The 19,928-nt window shown below is 44.9% G+C and overlaps 1 protein-coding gene across 2 annotated transcripts in view; it reads right to left on the minus strand.

Moving 5' to 3' along the window:
- Positions 1-459: 459 nt before the first annotated feature.
- Positions 460-19,928, minus strand: part of LOC106575271 (gamma-aminobutyric acid receptor subunit gamma-3) — a 47,861-nt gene continuing 28,392 nt past the window's right edge. Inside the window, exons 6-9 of one of the 2 annotated variants that reach the window (XM_014151690.2) lie at positions 10,765-10,902; positions 8,428-8,580; positions 4,708-4,916; positions 460-2,239 (exon numbers count right to left, since the gene is read on the minus strand). In XM_014151690.2, coding sequence (XP_014007165.1) covers positions 1,928-2,239; positions 4,708-4,916; positions 8,428-8,580; positions 10,765-10,902 — 812 coding nt within the window. In that variant the 3' untranslated portion in view covers positions 460-1,927. The remainder of the gene's footprint in view (positions 2,240-4,707; positions 4,917-8,427; positions 8,581-10,764; positions 10,903-19,928) is intronic. The other variant, XM_014151691.2, reaches the window with a different exon arrangement.

Raw genomic sequence — 19,928 nt, forward strand, 5'->3', positions numbered from 1 at the left:
GGATCGTATTCAAAAAGTATCTCAAAGTAGATGCTGATCTAGGATCAGGTGTCCCCTGTGTATATGATCTCATATGATCTACACTGCTGCTCTGAAATTTTGTGAATACAGGCCCTGAACAATAACATCTGGTTATTTCTATATGGGGACACTAATTGTATAACGTTCTACTCTGCAATAGACATGAATCGTGTGTAGAGTTAATTTCCTTCTGTGGGAATTAAAGGGTCTGTTTTAGATTTCCTTGGCCTATTTCCTAATAGGTGTGATTATTATGCATAATGACTTTTCATTGACTTGCCTCCATAATTTGAAACAACAGGATGCACAGTGTGAGGTTTAAAGTGGGCTATCGCAACCACGTCAGAGACAAAACCATTCCTACAAAACCAGACCTACATGTGAATGCAAGCACCTACACACACGCACCTACCCACACACGTGCACACACACACTCCAGACCGTGAGCAAAGATAATTTTATTAATTTAAGCAATACCACAGACTGGATTCTCTAAAAAGCATAGCTGTACCTAGACAGTGGTTCTCTCAGATCTGCTGTAACAAAAGGGTGTGTTCCATCAGACTTAGAAAATAGTGTTTGATTTATTGTAAATGCATTATATCAAACTAAGACACTTATGAAGTGCAATATTTGTGTTCTTATACAGAGTTGAAAACAACTATTTGTTGTTGGTCTAAAGTATGATCTACATTCAACTATGAAAATAGCATGAAAACATCTCTCACATACAAGTTCTCTTAAAACATAGAATACAGGATACTACCATACTTCTAAGTCAAACCACTGCAGAAACAACAGTGAATAAACAGTGAATACAGTAAATAAAACGATTTTTAACTCCAAAAACACCTTTCACAATTCTTTGTGATGTTATTGTCTGTTTTTGTACAACAGCTACTGTATGATATAACATGAACTATACATGTTCTTACTCAAGAAAATAGCAATAGTGTTGCTGGAGAGAAACCATAAAAAAATGTATTACTACTGTACTGAATACTAGCACAATATATACAGTACTGTATTGACCCAAATGCTACCCTGGCCCTCAGCCTATGATGTATTGTAGGCCTGCTATATGGAGATAAATGTATGTCCTCATTCTGTAAATTAATTAAACAACATCTCCATATTACTTTAGTTTGAAACCTTACCATTCCTTGTCCTCAGACAATTTATTTATTTATCAAATAGTCTGTTAATACTTTCTGGAAAACTCTATATGTTACAAAAGAAAACTTTATTAGATACATTATTTTACAAAAGTAGTCTTTTCATCTTTAAATTATGTTATGGTGTGTTGTAAGGTATACTATGCATGTTCTTGTTGTATATCACCCTTGGCAGGAAACATAATTCAAATGTTTATGATATAAATGTATATTAATCTAAACCAAATCAATGTTATCAATGACCTAATATTTAAGATCCTGTTGATGCCTAAAATTAATAATATTGAGGTTCTATATATTTCAAATGGCTTGCAATGACTATGCAACTAAGAAATACAAAGCAACAATAGGATAATTTCATAGTGCAGTCCACACTAACTATTCATTGCTTTTAATGAACAGTATAGCATGCGTTGAAACGGCGTATGTGGGATAACCTATGTAGGAAAAACTCCAAAGCTTCTAGTCCTCTTATTGCACCTCTGTATAGGTGATGGCCCCTTCCTGAAGAAGGCACTGTGGATGCTTCATTACCTCTTATCTGGCTAGCATCCTGGTGTTAGGGTCTCACAGCTGTCTATTGGTTGGCTACACTAACCCACCAACCAATCAAGTGTCAACGTGCACAAAGCTACCACTGAGTGACATCTTATGTCTTGTGACATCTCCTCTTCCCATTTGAGTCTTTCCACACTTGTCCAAACGAATTCTATCAAATCCAACTGAAACTGCTAAAGGTAGAGATAAGAGACCCAGTAGACAATGTTGAACAGGAGGAACGACGTAGGGAAGAAGACTCTCGAGTAAGCGTCCAGCTCCCTAATGTCGACATGGATGCGTCCTTTCCTCCACCCTCCCCCCTTACACTCCTCGTAACAGCAGAAGAAGCTCTGGCAGTCCTTCCCGTCCAGACACTCGTACACGTCCTCATAGTCCTGCCAGTATGAGTAGTTGTTGTTCAACGGAACCACGGTCGTGGGGGACCTGAGCCCCATGTCTAGCATCGAGTAGGTCTGTGGGAGGGGACAGAGGAAGGCCATCTCCTTAGATGTGTAAGCGATAAAGGGAGAGAAAGAGAGGGAGTGTGAGAGAGGGTGAGAGAGCAGGTAGGGCAAGAAATGTGGGGAGGGGGCAGAGGAAGGAAGGCCTCATACAGGGATGCAGCTTAAGCCCCACCCTCTTCAACATATATATCAACGAATTGGCGAGGACACTAGAACAGTCTGCAGCACCCGGCCTCACCCTACTAGAATCTGAAGTCAAATGTCTACTGTTTGCTGATGATCTGGTGCTTCTGTCACCAACCAAGTAGGGCTTACAGCAGCACCTAGATCCTCTGCAGATTCTGCCAGACCTGGGCCCTGACAGTAAATCTCAGTAAGACCAAAATAATCGTGTTCCAAAAAAGGTCCAGTCGCCAGGACCACATTTACAAATTCCATCTAGACATCGCTGCCCCAGAGCACACAAAAAACTATACATACCTCGACCTAAACATCAGGTAACTTCCACAAAGCTGTGAACGATCTGAGAGACAAGGCAAGAAGGGCATTCTATGCCATCAAAGGGAACATAAAATTCGACATACCAATTAGGATCTGGCAAAAAATACTTGAATCAGTTATAGAACCCATTGCCCTTCATGGTTGTGAACCAAGAATTCACAAAATGGGACAAACACCAAGTTGAGACTCTGCATGCAGAATTCTGCAAAAAATATCCTAGTAAAACACCAAATAATGCATGCAGAGCAGAATTAGGCTGATACCCGCTAATTATCAAAATCCAGAAAAGAGCCGTTAAATTCTACAACCACCTAAAAGGAAGCGATTCCCAAACCTTCCATAACAAAGCCATCACCTACAGAGAGATGAACCTGGAGAAGAGTCCCCTAAGCAAGCTGGTACTGGGGCTCTGTTCACAAACACAAACAGACCCCACAGAGCCCCAGGACAGCAACACAAACAGACCCCACAGAGCCCCAGGAGAGCAACACAATTAGACCCAACCAAATCATGAGAAAACAAAAAGATAATTACACATTGGAAAGAATTAACAAAAATACAGAGCAAACTAGAACGCTATTTAGCCCTAAACAGAGAGTACACAGTGGCAGAATACCTGTCCACTGTGACTGACCCAAATTTAAGGAAAGTTTTGACTATGTACAGACTCAGTGAGCATAGCCTTACTATTGAGAAAGGCCGCCATAGGCAGACCTGGCTCTCAAGAGAAGACAGGCTATGTGCACACTGCCCACAAAATGAGGTGGAAACTGAGCAGCACTTCCTAACCTCCTGCCAAATGTATGACCGACCATATTAGAGACACATATTTCCCTCAGATTACACAGATCCACAACGAATTCGAAAAACAAACCCAATTTTGATAAACTCCCATATCTACTGGGTGAAATACCACAGTGTGCCATCACAGCAGCAAGATTTGTGAACTGTTGCCACAAGAAAAGGGCAACCAGTGAATAACAAACACCATTGTAAATACAACCCATATTTATGTTTATTTATTTTCCCTTTTGTACCTCGTTACAACACTGTATATATACATATATGACAATAAAAATTTCTTTATTCTTTTGGAACTTCTGTGAGTGTAACGTTTACTGTTAATTTCTTATTGTTTATTTCACTTTTGTATATTATCTACTTCACTTGCTTTGGCAATGTTAACATATGTTTCCCATGCCAATAAAGCCCCTTGAATTGAATTGAATATTGAGAGAGGCAACAGGGAGGGGGCGGGGGGACAACAAAAGCCAGACAGGAGACAATAAATACACGTGGGCAAACAAGGGAGAAAGACAGATGGAAAGATGAAAAGAGACAGAGAGAGAGATGAAGAGAGAAAGAGAGCTGATGCGTTGTGAGTGGAGCTGTGCTGTCATGCATTTAAGCTCCGCAGCGGGCCGTGTCCTCCCACACCCAGCAGGACGCTGTCATAGCCCAGGCAGGCAATGAGATAGAACCCCTCGGCTTAGTGCTCTCCCTGAGCTGGGACTCACTCACTGGCTCGACAGCACTACACGACATGACATGATGACATGACACGGCATTTACCAAGTACACTGTGTGACCGGTCGGCAGTGCAAGAGGATGGATATATGAAGGATGGGGGGATAGACCAGACCTCAACCCTCACCGGGGGGCAACCTCCCAATTTGCTACCATGCAGGCCAGAGACACTGACTGTAATACTATCCCAGCCCATGCACAGTGTGACTGATGCAAGAGGATGGAGATATGAAGGATGGACTAGACCTCCACCCACTGAGACCATAATCGCTACCATGGCTAGTGCTATTGACTGTGACAACACAAACAACTTCGGTCCATGTCTATAACAGCATTACACTGCGTCGAGAAAAGTTACACCATTTCGTCATATGGAGGAAAGGTACACCATTACATGGTACGGAGGAAAAGTACACCAGTACATCGTATGGAGGAAGGGTACACCATTACATTATTACATGGTACGGAGGAAAGCTCACCAGTCTCTGTGTCTTGTTTGTCTTGTTGTAGCGGGGCTTCTGTGCCCTGTAGGCGTAGTAGTTTTGGATGGCGTACTCCATCATGGCCGCAAAAACGAACAAGAAGCACACAGTGACGAAGAGATCCATGGCCGTCACATAGGAGACTCTGGGTAGGGAGGTCCTGGCCACTGTACTAAGGGTGGTCATTGTCAACACAGTGGTGATACCTGAAAGGACAAAGTCAGCGTCATAACACAGATTTTTCACCTACTCAGCTTGGGGATTCGAACCAGCGACCTTTCGGTTACTGGCCCAACACTCTTAACTGCTAGGCTACCTGCCACCCTGTACTAACTGTTTGATATCTCTCTTGGCAAAACGGCGCCAATATTTTTCTCTGGCAATAGTCTGAATATATTTTGCAAATATGTTTTTAAGATATTTTATCAATTACCGAGGGTAGTTTGTGTCTCTATGTAATTTTAACTTTAGAAATAAATGGACGCTTACATCAATACATTGTCAGTGCTTAAATATGCTGAACAAAAATATGAAGGCAACATGCAACAAGTTCAAAGATTTTACTGAGTTACAGTTCATATGAGGAAGTCAGTCAATTGAAATAAATTCATTTGGCCCTAATCTATGGATTTCACATGACTCGGCAGGGGTGCAGCCATAGGTGGGCCTGGGAAAGCATAGGCCCACCCACTGGGGAGCCAAACCCACCCACTGAGGAGCCAGGCCCAGCCAATCAGAATGAGCTTTTCCCCACAAAAGGGCTTTATTACAGACAGAAATATTCCTCAGCACCACCGCTCAGAGGATCCCGTATGTGAAGAAGTCGGACGTGGAGGTCCAAGACTGGCGTGGGTACACATGGTCTGCGGTTGTGAGGCCTGTTGGACGTACTGCCAAATTCTCTAAAACAACGTTGGAGGCAGATTATGGTAGAGAAATTAACATAAAATGATCTGGCAACAGCTCTGCATCAGTGCTAGCTGTGCCACCAGAGATTCTGGGTTCAAGCCCAGACTCTGTCGCAGCCGGCCGCGACCGGTAGGCCCATGGGGCGGCGCACAATTGGCCCAGCGTCGTCCGGGTTAGGGAGGGTTTGGCCAGCAGGGATATCCTTGTCTCATCGCGCACTAGCGACTCCTGTGGCGGGCCGGGCACAGTGCACGCTGACCAGGTCGCCAGGTGTACGGTGTTTCCTCCGACACATTGGTGCGGCTGGCTTCCGGGTTGGATGTGCATTGTGTCAAGAAGCAGTGCTGCTTGGTTGGGTTGTGTTTCGGAGGATGCATGGCTCTCAACCTTCACCTCTCCCGAGTCCGTATGGGAGTTGCAGCGATGAGACAAGACTGTAACTACTACCAATTGGATGCCATGGAATTGGGGAGAAAAAGGGGGTAATTTTTTTTAATAATTGGCCTTTTGTTCTCTCCAGCACAATGTGCACCTGTGTAATGATCATGCTGTTTAATCAACTTCTTGATATGCCACACTTGTCAAGTGGATGGAATATCTTGGTAAAGGAGAAATGCGCACTAACCCATTTGTGCACAACATTTGAGAGAAATAAGATTTTTGTGCTTGTACAACATTTCTGGGATCTTTTATTTCAGCTCATGAAACATGGGACCAACCTTTTACATGTTGCATTTATATTTTTGTTGAGTATATATAGTGAAAAGTGAGCTAAATGTACCGGCTGAGATTTTGCATGTTTAGAGCCTTTGATATAAAGTGATGGGTGTGACACGCACACACACTCATATGCACACACACCCTATATACAGTACACACACGCACACTCACACACACTCACACACACACACACACACACACACACTCTCTCTCTCTCTCTCGCTCTTTTATGCACAACACCAGGAACCTCTCATTTGATGACTGAATGTGGTGCTGTTTCCTAGCAGTTACCATGGAGACAAGAAGGCCCATCTATTTTGAGCTGATATTTCATACTCAATCCCCCCTTCCTTCCTTCAGACTCTGCTGGCCACGATGATTACCTTCACCTATTTCCCTTACCTTCTATACATACTTTGGCACTTAGTCAGCAGAGTTCCTTCATAACTTTCAAACAGGCAAGGTGTAAGAGCAACTTTAACTGGTTCCTCCAAATAAAATGGCAAAAATGTAATAAATGACAAAAGGGTATCGTAAAAAATACAAAATAGAACAGAAAATAATATAGATACAAAGAATGCATGTGGAAAGATGTCAGTACACCTTCACTAAATTAGGGACACAAAGACCCATAGATGTCATATGAACAGATACAGCACATGGAAAATAATACAGATAGAAAGAACATCGTACAAAGATATCAGTCTACAGTGCTGTCGTGACACAGAGAGAGAAAGAAAGAAAGAAAGAAAGAAAGAAAGAGAGAGAGAGAGAGAGAGAGAGAGAGAGAGAGAGAGAGAGAGAGAGAGAGAGAGAAAAAAGAAAGACAAAGAAAGTGACAAAAAACAGGGAGGGGTCACACTGTATGTGTCACTGAACTGAGCATCCCCATCCCTTCCTGTCCCTTACTCCCTGTCAGGTATAGCCTGATAGTCATTACCATCTGTGGTGGCCCTTGAGAACCTGACTCTTTGGGAATGTCACCCAGTACACCCTGTCACTGCCCCCCAACCACACTACACCCTCAGGGGGCACCCGCATGTCAGCACCTGCCTCCTCCTTAGCCCCCTTACCACCCCCACCAGCCACTCTGACATATCTCCTGCTCTTTGCAGTCAAAGCCCATTTTCCTTATCACTCCTCTTTCTTTTCAACCGCTATCAATCAGCGGGGAGGCCCGGAAAATCAACGCTGCGCTTTTGTGCCCCAGAATAGACACTAAATGACTTCTTTTGTCAAGGAGAATGGGATATTTATCTTTGCTCCTACAGTCAGCATCCTTACCTGTTAGCTAGGGGAAAGACAAACATGTTTCCGGGCTTATCTTTGTACTGTGTCGTAACAGGTGTCAAGACTGTCGAGGGAGACTATTCGATGTGATTGTGGTGGTTCAAGGATGGTTCGGTGATGAAACGGACTCGTTAATACACTTTAAGCTTTGACTTGTTTAACCACCATTGCAAATGTGGTTGTGTTGTCACTTAATTAAAGGCCATGTATAATGCTAATACTGTAATTTGGACTAAATGTGATATATTTGATCTTGAAGACAAAAAATGACCTGGTCAAGGTCACCTACAAGAGCTGCCTGGAGGAATTGAATCGTACTTACCGCAAAGTTCAACTCAAACTCCAAATCACCTTCAACAACATAATCCAGACGAATGTACATGCACTAATGGAAAGCATCGGGGGGAAAAAAATCATGAATGAATTACAAGTGTAAACAAAAAGGTGATTGTTAAGCCTTGATGAATTACAAGCACATCGCATAAACAAAATAAAACGGTACAAGAATCTGAAAAGCAGAACATAACATTGCATAATTGGACTCTAGTCTAAACAATAAAATATCAATTTTTCATGCAATCTTCCATTGTGGTACGCATCTTTTCAACCAACCAGCTAGACTCAGATGTATTTGTTTTCCTTTCAGAATAACACATGCAGAGGTAGTCATTTCTGAACACATACAGTGCACTACATAAACACTGGTGGAACACGTTTGATTGAAACCTTGGGGTTCTTCATCTACTTATTATCACATCAGTGTGTATCCTGTCAAATGGTATTCTTCAGATCAGGTACCTAGCGCTGTTCTGGCGGGGGCGGCATCGCTATTGATCCAGAAGGAGACCCAGGAGAGCACCACGGTGAGGATACAGGGAATGTAGGTCTGGATGGTGAAATAACCCATTCTCCTGCTCAGGTCAAAGTACACTGTCATGACCACATAATCACCTGGGAGGGGGGGGGGGGATTTATATGGAGTGAGGGGCGAGGAGGAGGGAGCAAGTTAAGGAGGAAGAGAGTGAGGGAGGGGGAGAGTGAGGGGGAGTGAGGGAGAAAGAGAGCGATTGAGGGAGAATCAGAGCGTCAGGTGGAACAAGAACGAGCCAACATGGGGAGGGAGAGAGGGATGGAGGGAGGGAAAGAGAGAGATTGAGGGAGAATCAGAGCGTCAGGTGGAACAAGAACGAGCCAGCATGGGGAGGGAGAGAGGGATGGAGGGAGGGAAAGAGAGAGAGAGAGAGAATCATGAGAGATAGCATCAGGGGGAACCACAGAAGAAGGCACCATACACAATGCTTCAGGGAGTCTACTTTGGTGGGTTTTGAAGACGGATGCTGTAACAATAGAAAAAAAGGAGGCAGATATTACAGCGGTAGAACCAGAAGTCCCTGATGGCAAGGTGGCATGGGAACTGTCCACTCGCCACTGTCCTCATTACCACAATACCTATTCATTTCATGCGGGATGAAAAACAACAAGAAGAAATTTAACGCTTTGTTTTCCGAGTTTGTTGAGATGTAAATTAATGATATGCTATTTTTAGCTGCAGGAGCAAGCTAGCTAATCATCATGCAGCATGATGCAAGCTGGGAGTCAAGAGAAAGTGAAAACAAGATGAGAAACGTCTAATTTCCTTCAACAGAACTGAAGGAAGATCTGTGGAAGAACTCTGGCTTTCATGAGTTCTCCACTCAGAACTTGGACTTGTATCACAGTGCACCATACGTAGAATACATCATTTATTGGATCACCTGAGTTTTCAAGACAAGACTTCAAGACTTTCTTTTCAAAATGGAGATGAAATCATCGTTCTCCAAAAGGAATAAAGTACAGCAAGAACAATGTCACCTATGAAATTTGAGAATGGGTCAATATGGGTTAATTACAGCTTGAGGATTCATACATAAAATCAATTTATCAGCCCCTTAAAACGCTGCTACATTAATCTTCAATGCTGTCACGAATGCATTAAAAATGTATTGCAAAGTCATTCCAGCAAGCACCACTCATGAGTATAATTAGATACCTGTTTGTAAAACACGACCTTAGTCGCAAGGAATGATTGTTGGAAATAAATAGATGTAGAATTCAGTATTAAAACCAAACCACATCCTAGGCCTCTGAAAATCATTTAAGTGAATAATTAAATATTTTGAATCTTTAATCCAGATGGTTTGTATAAAGATATGTTTGCCTTTATACTGGAGGGGACTACTGATGAGCTTCAAGCAGCCTACAGAGAAACAATATGTTAAATGTCACATTGACTTATGAAAACAGGTAAATGCACTTTCATTGGGCACTATTTTATTGCACAGTGAATGATAAAGACAACGTCTACTCCCTGAGCACTACTCTTAAGTTCACTACCAAAGTACTACTCCTAAGTCTACCACCACAGTACTACTCCTAAGTCTACTACCTCACGTACTACTCCTATGTCTACTATCAAAGTACTACTCCTAAATCTACTACCAAATTACTACTCCTAAGTCTACTAAGTCTATTACCACAGTACTACTCCTAAGTCTACTATCAGAGTACAACTCCTAAATCTACTACCAAATTACTACTCCTAAGTCTACTACCACAGAACTACTTCTAAGTCTACTACCAGAGTACTACTTCTAAGTGCAATTTCAACCTGTTTTCTGCCCTGCCAAATGCTGTCTTTGTCATTTCCATGGCACAATAATACTACATATCTTGACTATCTTCCAAGAAAAGGTATTGTCTTTGCTCTCTGGCAATATCTTGCAAAGCTGGCAAAGCAATTGTCTTTGCAATGCGATAGCTAACAAAGACTGGAAATGCAATTGACTTAAGCCAGAGTGGTGGCACCAGACCTCAAGACACCAGCTGGTAATGCCTGCTGTCCCCCGCTGCTAACAGACAGGAAAATATGACAGATCATTTACAGTAAATGTAGACCATTTGATTAAAAAACAGCTAAAAATAGCACTTTGTCCTTTTTCCTTTGAATTTTTATCAGTCAGTATCTAATAATTCAGAGAGAAATTGGATGGAGAACACAGGAGCCAGCGAAGGGCTGTGATGAGGATTTATTTTATTGCTTGTGAAAAACAGGTCAGCTGTTTGGGTATTAAATGTACGATAACTAATTTACTGTACCTGCTGTTGTTTTTAGGACGTCTGTGGTATTCCGCAGGCCCATGAAGTCAAACTGGTAGAGGCGCCAGTACTTCTGGTCTGAGGTTTCGATGGAGTTCCTTTTCCATCTGTAAATCATTTCATCCTTGGGGTAACCATCTGTAAGTCAAGTAAATACACAGTGACCCTGTGACCCTATGGTAGCATTTCATTCTAATAAAATACGATTTATGCTTCAATCTGACCCATACATGTTTCATTGTTTGATGGGTCTTACTGGACATATTCCTATGTATGTATTATATAACCTACTAATTGCATACTGCTAAATACACTTAAATCCGGGAACAGCACACGCACACGCCGGCACACAAACACACGCACAGTATAGCACCACTAGACTTTTAAAAAGTAAAAAACAGGGCCATAGTAAAGTTCTGTAAGAGCAGATGAAAAGGGACAGAACAGAGTGTAATAGGATACTTTGAGTTACTGTGAGAGAGCATTGTGTTGATGCTAGAGTTGACCTTCGCTTTTCGCAGAAGTGTGTGTGTGCCTCTGAAATCTAATTTGAAAGCCATGCAATGGAAATGAATCACTTCATTGTGCTCTGATGATTTCAAGCAGGTGAACTGTATCCCATTGACATGTTATTATGAGGTGTGTATCTCACACACACGCACACAAAGCGACAATGTTATTCACATTAGCGAAAGCTACAACAAAGGGAAGCTGGTGAGAGGATGTGGAATGTGCTGAGTATGTCCATATCTTAGAAACTATTATGCCGTGAAAGTACAATACAATAACGAGGAGGCAGAAAGCTAAGTTTAGGCTAGTGCTCAGCTGAAAGTTGGGTATCAGGGTTTGGCTCTGCAGTTGGCACTGCCTTCTAAAGGCGTGGTGTCCAGGGCATCCAGATCAATGAGAGAGGGGGCTGCAGCTTCGTGGCCCTGCAGCTGATCCACATGGAGGCGGTGCACTTTACCGACAGGCGTCCGAGTCCTGTAAGAGGCTGGTCCAGTTGCTTCTTCCACAACTGCAAGGACCTACATAGGGCCTCGAGAGTAGTTCCTCATGTGCACAGACTCGTCAGGTAGAAAACACCTTAAATGATCATGGCCCCTGTCTGCATCACCCTCCTGCCATGTCCGGGTGCAGCCAATCTAAAGCAGTTGTCAATTGCCTGTTCATTAACAGCTCGGCTGGACTCTTCCCAGTAGACGCCGTCGTAATATGTTAGTACAGCAGGAACCTAGACAGTCAGGCCTGCCAGTCACCCACCGAGATCATAGATAGATCCTCTTTGGTTGTCTGAACCATGTGTTCAGCTTGGCCATTGGAGGACGGATGATATGGGGCTGTGGTGACATGCCTGATTCAGTTCCACACAGCGAACTCCTTAAACTCAGCAGAAGTGAAGGCAGCTCCATTATCTGACACCAGGACGTCACACAACCCATGAATGGCAAACAGCAAATGGAGTGTGCTTATTACAGCACCACAGGGCATCAAGATAACCATGGCTACTTCCATGCACTTTGAATGGGAATCTACTATAATGAGAAAAGTATTTCCTTTGAATAGCCCAGAAAAGTCCATATGAAGACAAGCATTTCTTTGTGGTCCACTCCCATGGGTGCAAGGCAGCCTTGGGTGAGCAGGGTGTGACTCCTGACAGGGAACACAGCGGCGCACCACAGCCTAAATTTCCATGTGCATCCTGGGCCACCACACATAGCTCCGTGCCAGTGCCTTCATCCTCACTATTCCAGGATGCATATCATGCATCATGGAAAAGACCCCCTCGCTCGCCAGGCCAGGTACCCACAACCCGACTGGCCCACAACACACAGTTCTTGTGAACCGACAGCTCGTTCCGACGATACCATTGAAGCCCAAACTGTCTGCCAGGAACCTCAGAGGCCCATCCATGCAGCACCCAGCGAAGCACTCGGGATAGGACAGGATCCTTGAAGGTCAGTGCGGCTATCCTAGAAGCATGGAGAAGGGCATCAGGCACCATCTTCTACAGCATCCCTTCCCAGGGAGATGGTGGCTCAGACAAAGGGATAGTGAGTGACAGGCAACTCAGGGCATCTGCATTAGCCAACGGCTTCCTTGGATGATAGCAGAGCTCATAACTATGTCCCAGTATCAGACTCCATCTGACCATGCAAGTGAAAATATTTTTGGGCATAGGCTTCATATGATGAAGCACACCTAGCAAGGGCTTGTGGTTGGTGTAGACCACAAAATGGCAACCTGACAAATACTGATGTAACTTCTTGACAGCAAAAAATGTTCGCCAGGGCCTATTTATCCGGCTGTGCATAGTACTGTTCAGCGATAGTTAGGGTCCTAGATGCGTAGCACACAGGTGCTTCCCGACCATCAGATTCCACATGACTAAACAAAGCCCATATGGAGATGCATCACAGATCAGTAACAGGGGTCTTCTACCATCATAGTGGGCTAGCAGACCATCTGCTTGCAGCAGCTGCTTAGCCTCTTCATAGACTTCTTCATGAGCGGCAGGGTCCAGTAGGCAATGCCAGGGCTGTAGCTTTATCAAGCAGGAAGCAGTTGTAAAAATGGAGATGCCTCAGAAATGACTGAAGCTCAGACTTGTTCTGGGAAGAAGGTGCCTCCTTAATGTCCTTTACCTTATCCTGGGTTGGTCGCATGCCATCCTTGTCAACGTGGAACCTCAGGAACTCAACACTGGGTGCAGCAAAAATAGACTTCTCCCTCTCAGGCTGTGGCCCCCCATGGGTACTAAAGACAACATACTTCTCAGGGTCTGGGTGACAGTTTACCAAGTGTGTCTGTTGTGTGGTCCTAGTGGGCATGAATGAACTGCCTGAGGCCTGGGACTGGGACTGGGACCTTTGTCAAACAAAGTCGAGCTATATGTCCCCTCCGTTTACAGTAGTGACAGGTTGCAACCCTAAACTTACAGCTGTTGGAATTATGGGCACCTCCACATCTGAAACAAGCTTTGAAGTCCTCTCTGGACTCTGACTCCGCCCCCTCCGTGAGCACCGGCCTACTACGTTCAGTGAGATGAATGTCAGGCACAGTCGGAGGACCTGGTCTTTCAGGGTGAAGCAGGCAGGCATTATTTGCAGCAGTCTCAGCTGCCAAGGCTTTTACCTCAGCCACTCTAAATATCTGATTGGGCTCAGCCAATAGACTCATCTAACAATTCTGTCAAGCAGCATTGGCTCCAGCTGATCTCCAAAATGATGGTGCACCGAAAGACTGCGCAGACCAGCAATGAAACTGGAGATATTCTGATTTGCCTTTTGTTTACAATTATGAAAATAAAATCTCTGCACAATTTCTGACGGATCTGGGCTGAAAGGCCGCTTCAAACATGCCACTATGTGATCATAACTCTTTGCAGTGGGCAGGGCCGGAGCGAATAGAGAACCTAATGTACACTGAACAAAAATATAAACGCAACATGCAACAATTTCAAAGATTTTACTGAGTTACAGTTCATATAAGGAAATTAGTCAACTGAAATAAATTAATTAGGCCCTAATCAATGGATTTTACATGACTGGGAATATTGATACAGATACTTTTTTAAAAAGGTAGGGGCGTGGGTCAGAAAACCAGTCAGTATCTGGTGTGACCACCACTTGCCTCATACAGCGCAACACATCTCCTTTGCATAGAGCTGATCAGGCTGTTGATTGTGGCTTGTGGAATGGTGTCCCACACCTCTTGAATGGCGTTCCACACCTCTTCAGTGGCTTTGTGAAGTTGCTGGATATTGGCAGGAAATGGAACACGCTGTCGTACAGGTCAATCCAGAGCATCCCAAACATGCTCAATGAGTGAAATGTCTGGAGAGTATGCTGTCCATGGAAGAACTGGGACATTTTCAGCTTCCAGGAATTGTGTACATATCATTGCAACATGGGACCATGCATTATCATGCTGAAACATGAGGTGATGGCACGGATGAATGGCATGACAATGGGCCTCAGGATCTCATCACAGTACCTCTGTGCGTTCAAATTGCCACCAATAAAATACAATTGTGTTTGTTGTCCGTAACTTATGCCTGCCCATATTATAACCCCACTGCCACCATGGGGCGCTCTGTTCACAATGTTGACGTCAACAAACAGCTCGCCCACACGACGGCATTGTTACACGTGGTCTGCATTTGCGAGGCCGGTAGGACGTACTGCCAAAACGACGTTGGAGGCTGCTTATGGTAGAAAAATTAACATTAAATTATCTGGCAACAGCCCTAGAGGACATTCCTGCAGTCATAGCATGCCAATTGCACACTCCCTCAAAACTTGAGACATCTGTGGCATTGTGTTGTGTGACAAAACTGCACATTTTAGAGTGGCCTTTTATTGTCCCCAGTACAAGGTGCACCTTTGTAATGATCATTCTGTTTAATCAGCTTCTTGATATGCCACACCTGTCAGGTGAATGGATTAGCTTGGCAAAGGGGAAATTCTCACTAACAGTAATATAAAGAAATGTGTGCACATTACTTTTGAGATATAAGGTTTTTGTGCATATGGAATATTTCTGCGATCTTTTATTTCAGCTCATGAAACATAAAACCAACACTTTACACGCTGTGTTTATACATTACATGACCAAAAGTATGTGGATACCTGCTCGTCAAACCTCTCATTCCAAAAATCATGAGCATTAATATAGAGTTGGTCCCCCCTTTGCTGCTATAACAGCCTCCACTCCTCAGGGAAGGCTTTCCACTAGATGTTGGAACATTGCTGTGGGGACTTGCTTCAATTCAGCCACAAGAGCATTAGTGAGGTGAAACACTGATGTTGGGTGATTCGTCCCAAAGGTATTCGATGGGGTTGTGGTCAGGGCTCTGTGGAGGCCAGTCAAGTTCTTCCACAATTATTTCAACAAACCCTGCCTGAATGGACCTCACTTTGTGCATGGGGGCATTGTCATGCTGAAACAGGAAAGGGCCTTCCCCAAACTTGTCACGACTTCCGCCGAAGTTGGTCCCTCTCCTTGTTCGGGCGGCGTTTGGCGCTCGACGTCACCGGTTTTCTAGTCACCACCGATCCATGTTTCATTTTCGATTTGTTTTGTCTTCATTATACACACCTGGTTTCCATTCCATAATCATTGTTCCCTATTTAACCCTCTGGTTTCCCCCTTGATCTTGTGCGTGATTGTTATTGTCAAGTTGTCTCGTTTTGTGACCTGATTATTTGTCTCCTTTATGGAATATTGTTTTTGAGTAAAGTTACGGTTATTACTCATCTCTGTGTCCTGAGCCTAACTCCGCCTTACCCGCATCACCTAGACCTTTGACAGAAACACGCACCCGAACCAATGGAGTCAGCACACAGCCCGTCCCCTACCTGTGGAGCAGCGCGTCCAGCAGCACGCGACTATGTTGCAAAGTCTCGGCACAGCCATGGATCGCGTGCTGCAAACCATGGAGCGATGGGAGAGAGGGGGTTTTCCAGCAACCCCATCATCATCACCCCAGCTCCCACAATAACCCACACCGCTGTCCACCCACTCCTTCACCTGGACCCAGTGGGATTCGGCTCGCACTCCCGAGGGAATATGATGGGACGGGTGCCAGGGGTTCCTACTCCAGCTGGAGCTCTACCTGGCGACCGTCCACCCGGCTCCTTCGGGACGCGAGAGTGTGAACGCCCTCATCTCGTGTCTATCTGGGAAAGCACTTGAATGGGCCAACGCCGTCTGGGGAAGGGAAGGAGCGACGTTGGATAACTATGAGGATTTCACCCGCTGCTTCCAGGTGGTTTTCAATCATCCACCTGAAGGGAGAGCGGCGGGGGAACGCTTGTTTCATCTCAGACAGGGGATGAGGAGCGCACAATACTTTGGAATGGATTGAGCGGGCCCTGATCGACCACTACAGGTGTAGTCTACGCGAGGACGTTCGTCGGGAGCTAGCCTGCAGGGACACCACCCTTACATTTGACCAGCTGGTGGACCTATCCATCCGGCTGGATAACCTGTTGGCCTCCCGCGGGCATCCGGATCGGGGTCTGTCAGTTCCATCCCCCAGCACCTCCGATCTGACACCTATGGAGCTAGGAGGTGCTGCTCTGAGGGGGACCGGAGGGGGGGGCATTCCCTGTACCACCTGTGGCCGCAGAGGGCACACTGCTGGTCGGTGCTGGGGAGGTTCCCCAGGGAGTCGATGTAGCAGGCAGGGCACTGTTGGATCATCCCAGGTGAGTAGGCACCTGACTCACCCAGAGCTCCCTGTTGCTCACATGTTTGTGTTCATAGAATTTCCTGAGTTTTCCCCACATTCCCAGCATAAAGCGCTAGTAGATTCAGGCGCAGCTGGGAACTTTATTGATAGTTCATTTGCACATAGCTTAGGGATCCCGATTGTTCCTGTTGATGTGCCCTTCCCTGTGCACGCCTTAGATAGTCGACCATTAGGGTCAGGGCTGATTAGGGAGGTCACCGCTCCCCTATGCATGATAACGCAGGAGGGTCATGAGGAGAGAATTCAACTCTTTGTTATTGATTCTCCTGTGTTTCCCGTGGTGCTGGGCCTACCCTGGCTGGTCTATCATGACCCCACTATTTTGTGGCAACAGAGGGCTCTCAAGGGATGGTCACGTAAGTGCTCGGGGAGGTGTGTAGGTGTTTCCATAGGTGCAACTACGGTGGAAGGTCCAAACCAGGTCTCCACCGTGCACATCCCCTCTGAATATGCCGACATGGCCCACCGCAATCTGTAGTACATCCGGGCGGCGAGGAGAATGAACCCACGCCAGGCCAGGTGGGCCATGTTTTTCACCCGTTTTGTTTTCACCCTATCTTACAGACCAGTTTCCCAGAACGCTAAGGCAGACGCACTTTCGCGGATGTATGACACAGAGGAGCGGTCCACAGATCCCACTCCCATACTTCCAGCTTCTTGCCTGGTGGCACCGGTGGAGTGGGAGGTGGACGCGGACATCGAGCGGGTGTTACGCACAGAGCCCACTCCCCCCCAGTGTCCAGTTGGGCGCCTGTACGTTCCGTCTGCTGTCCGTGACCGTTTGATCTGTTGGGCCCACACGTCACACTCCTCTGGTCATCCTGGCATCGGTCGGACAGTGCACTGTCTTATTGGGAAGTACTGGTGGTCTACCCTGGCAAAGGACGTGAGGGTTTATGTTTCCTCCTGCTCGGTGTGCACCCAGTGCAAGGCACCTAGACACCTGCCCCGAGGGAAATTACAACCCCTACCCGTTCCACAACGGCCGTGGTCACACCTATCGGTGGATTTCTTGACGGATCTTCCTCCGTCACAAGGAAACACCACGATCCTGGTCGTCCTGCCGTCTCCTTCCTTTGCCCGGTCTCCCTATGGCCCTATCTCCCTATGACTACTTTAAAATGGTGGAAGCCCTCAATGTCCAGGTTATATGTAAGAGGAGTCCACTGATTCGCTTTATCTTGGCCAGGTCGCAGTTGTAAATGAGAACTTGTTCTCAACTGGCCTACCTGGTTAAATAAAGGTGAAAAAAAATACATTTAAAAAACAGCACTTACAGTTGACCGGGGCAGTTCTAGCAGGGGAGAAATTTGACGAACTGACTTGTTGAAAAGGTGGCATCCTATGATGTTGCCATGTTGAAAGTCACTGAGCTCTTCAGTACGGGCCATTCTACTGCCAATGTTTGTCTATGGAGAATGCATGGCTGTGAGCTCGATTTTATACACCTGTCAGCAACGGGTGTGCCTGAAAAATATACTTTTGTACATAAAGTTGAAGTCAGAAGTTTGCATACACCTTAGCCAAATACATTTAACTCAGTTTTTCACAATTCCTGACATTTAATCCCAGTAAAAATTCCCTGTTTTAGGTCAGTTAAGATCACCACTTTATTTTAAGAGTGTGAAATGTCTAGTGGAGAGTAACAATAGTGGAGAGAATGATTTATTTCAGCTGTTATTTGTTTCATCACATTCCCAGTGGGTCAGAAATGTATATACACTCAATTAGTATTTGGTAGCATTGCCTTTAAATTGTTAACTTGAGTCAAACGTTTCAGGTAGCCTTCCACAAACTTCCCACAATAAATTGGGTTAATTTTGGCCCATTCCTCCTGACAGAGCTGGCGGTTTTGGAGCAGTGGCTTCTTCCTTGCTGAGAGGCCTTTCAGGTTAAGTCGATATAGGTCTTGTTTTACTGTGGATATAGATACTTTTGTACCCGTTTCCTCCAGCATCTTCACAAGGTCCTTTGCTGTTGTTCTGGGATTGATTTGCACTTTTCGCACCAAAGTGCATTCATCTCTAGGAGACAGAACGCGTCGCCTTCCTGAGCGGTATGACGGCTGCGTGGTCCTATGGTGTTTATACTTGCGTACTATTGTTTGTACAGATGAACGTGGTACCTTCAGGCGTTTGGAAATTGCTCCCAAGGATAAACCAGACTTGTGGAGGTCTACAATTGTTTTTCTGAGGTCTTAGCTGATTTCTTTTGATTTTCCCATGATGTCAAGCAAAAAGGTGCAGAAGGTAGGCCTTCAAATACATTGTAACGGCTGTCTGGAAGAGGGAACCAAGGTGCAGCAGAGGATGTGTTCATCATTAGAATTTTAATTCAAAAAACAAGAGAACACTACAAAATGAACAAAAACGACAGCAAACAGTCCTGTTAGGAAAATACTCAAAAACAGAAACAATTACCCACAAAACCCAAAGGAAAAACATGCTCCTTATGTGTGACTCCCAATCAGCAGCAACGAGCTTCAGCTGTGCCTGATTGGGAGCCACACACACGGCCCAAAACAAAGAAATACCAAAACATAGAAAAAGGAACATAGAACGCCCACCCAATGTAACACCCTGGCCTAACCAAAATAAAGAACAAAAAACCCCTCTCTATGGCCAGGGCGTTACATACATCCACAGGTACACCTCCAATTGACTCAAATGATGTCAATTAGCCTATCAGAAGTTTCTAAAGCCATGGCATAATTTTATGGAATTTTCCAAGCTGTTTAAAGGCACAGTCAACTTAGTGTATGTAAACTTCTGACTCACTGGAATTGTGATACAGTGAATTATAAGTAAAATAATCTGTCTGTAAACAATTGTTGGAAAAATTCCTTGTGTCGTGCACAAAGTAGATGTCCTAACCGACTTGCCAAAACTATAGTTTGTTAACTATAGTT

This window comes from Salmo salar, chromosome ssa17, assembly GCF_905237065.1.
Source record: "Salmo salar chromosome ssa17, Ssal_v3.1, whole genome shotgun sequence".
Taxonomy (NCBI): Eukaryota; Metazoa; Chordata; class Actinopteri; order Salmoniformes; family Salmonidae; genus Salmo; species Salmo salar.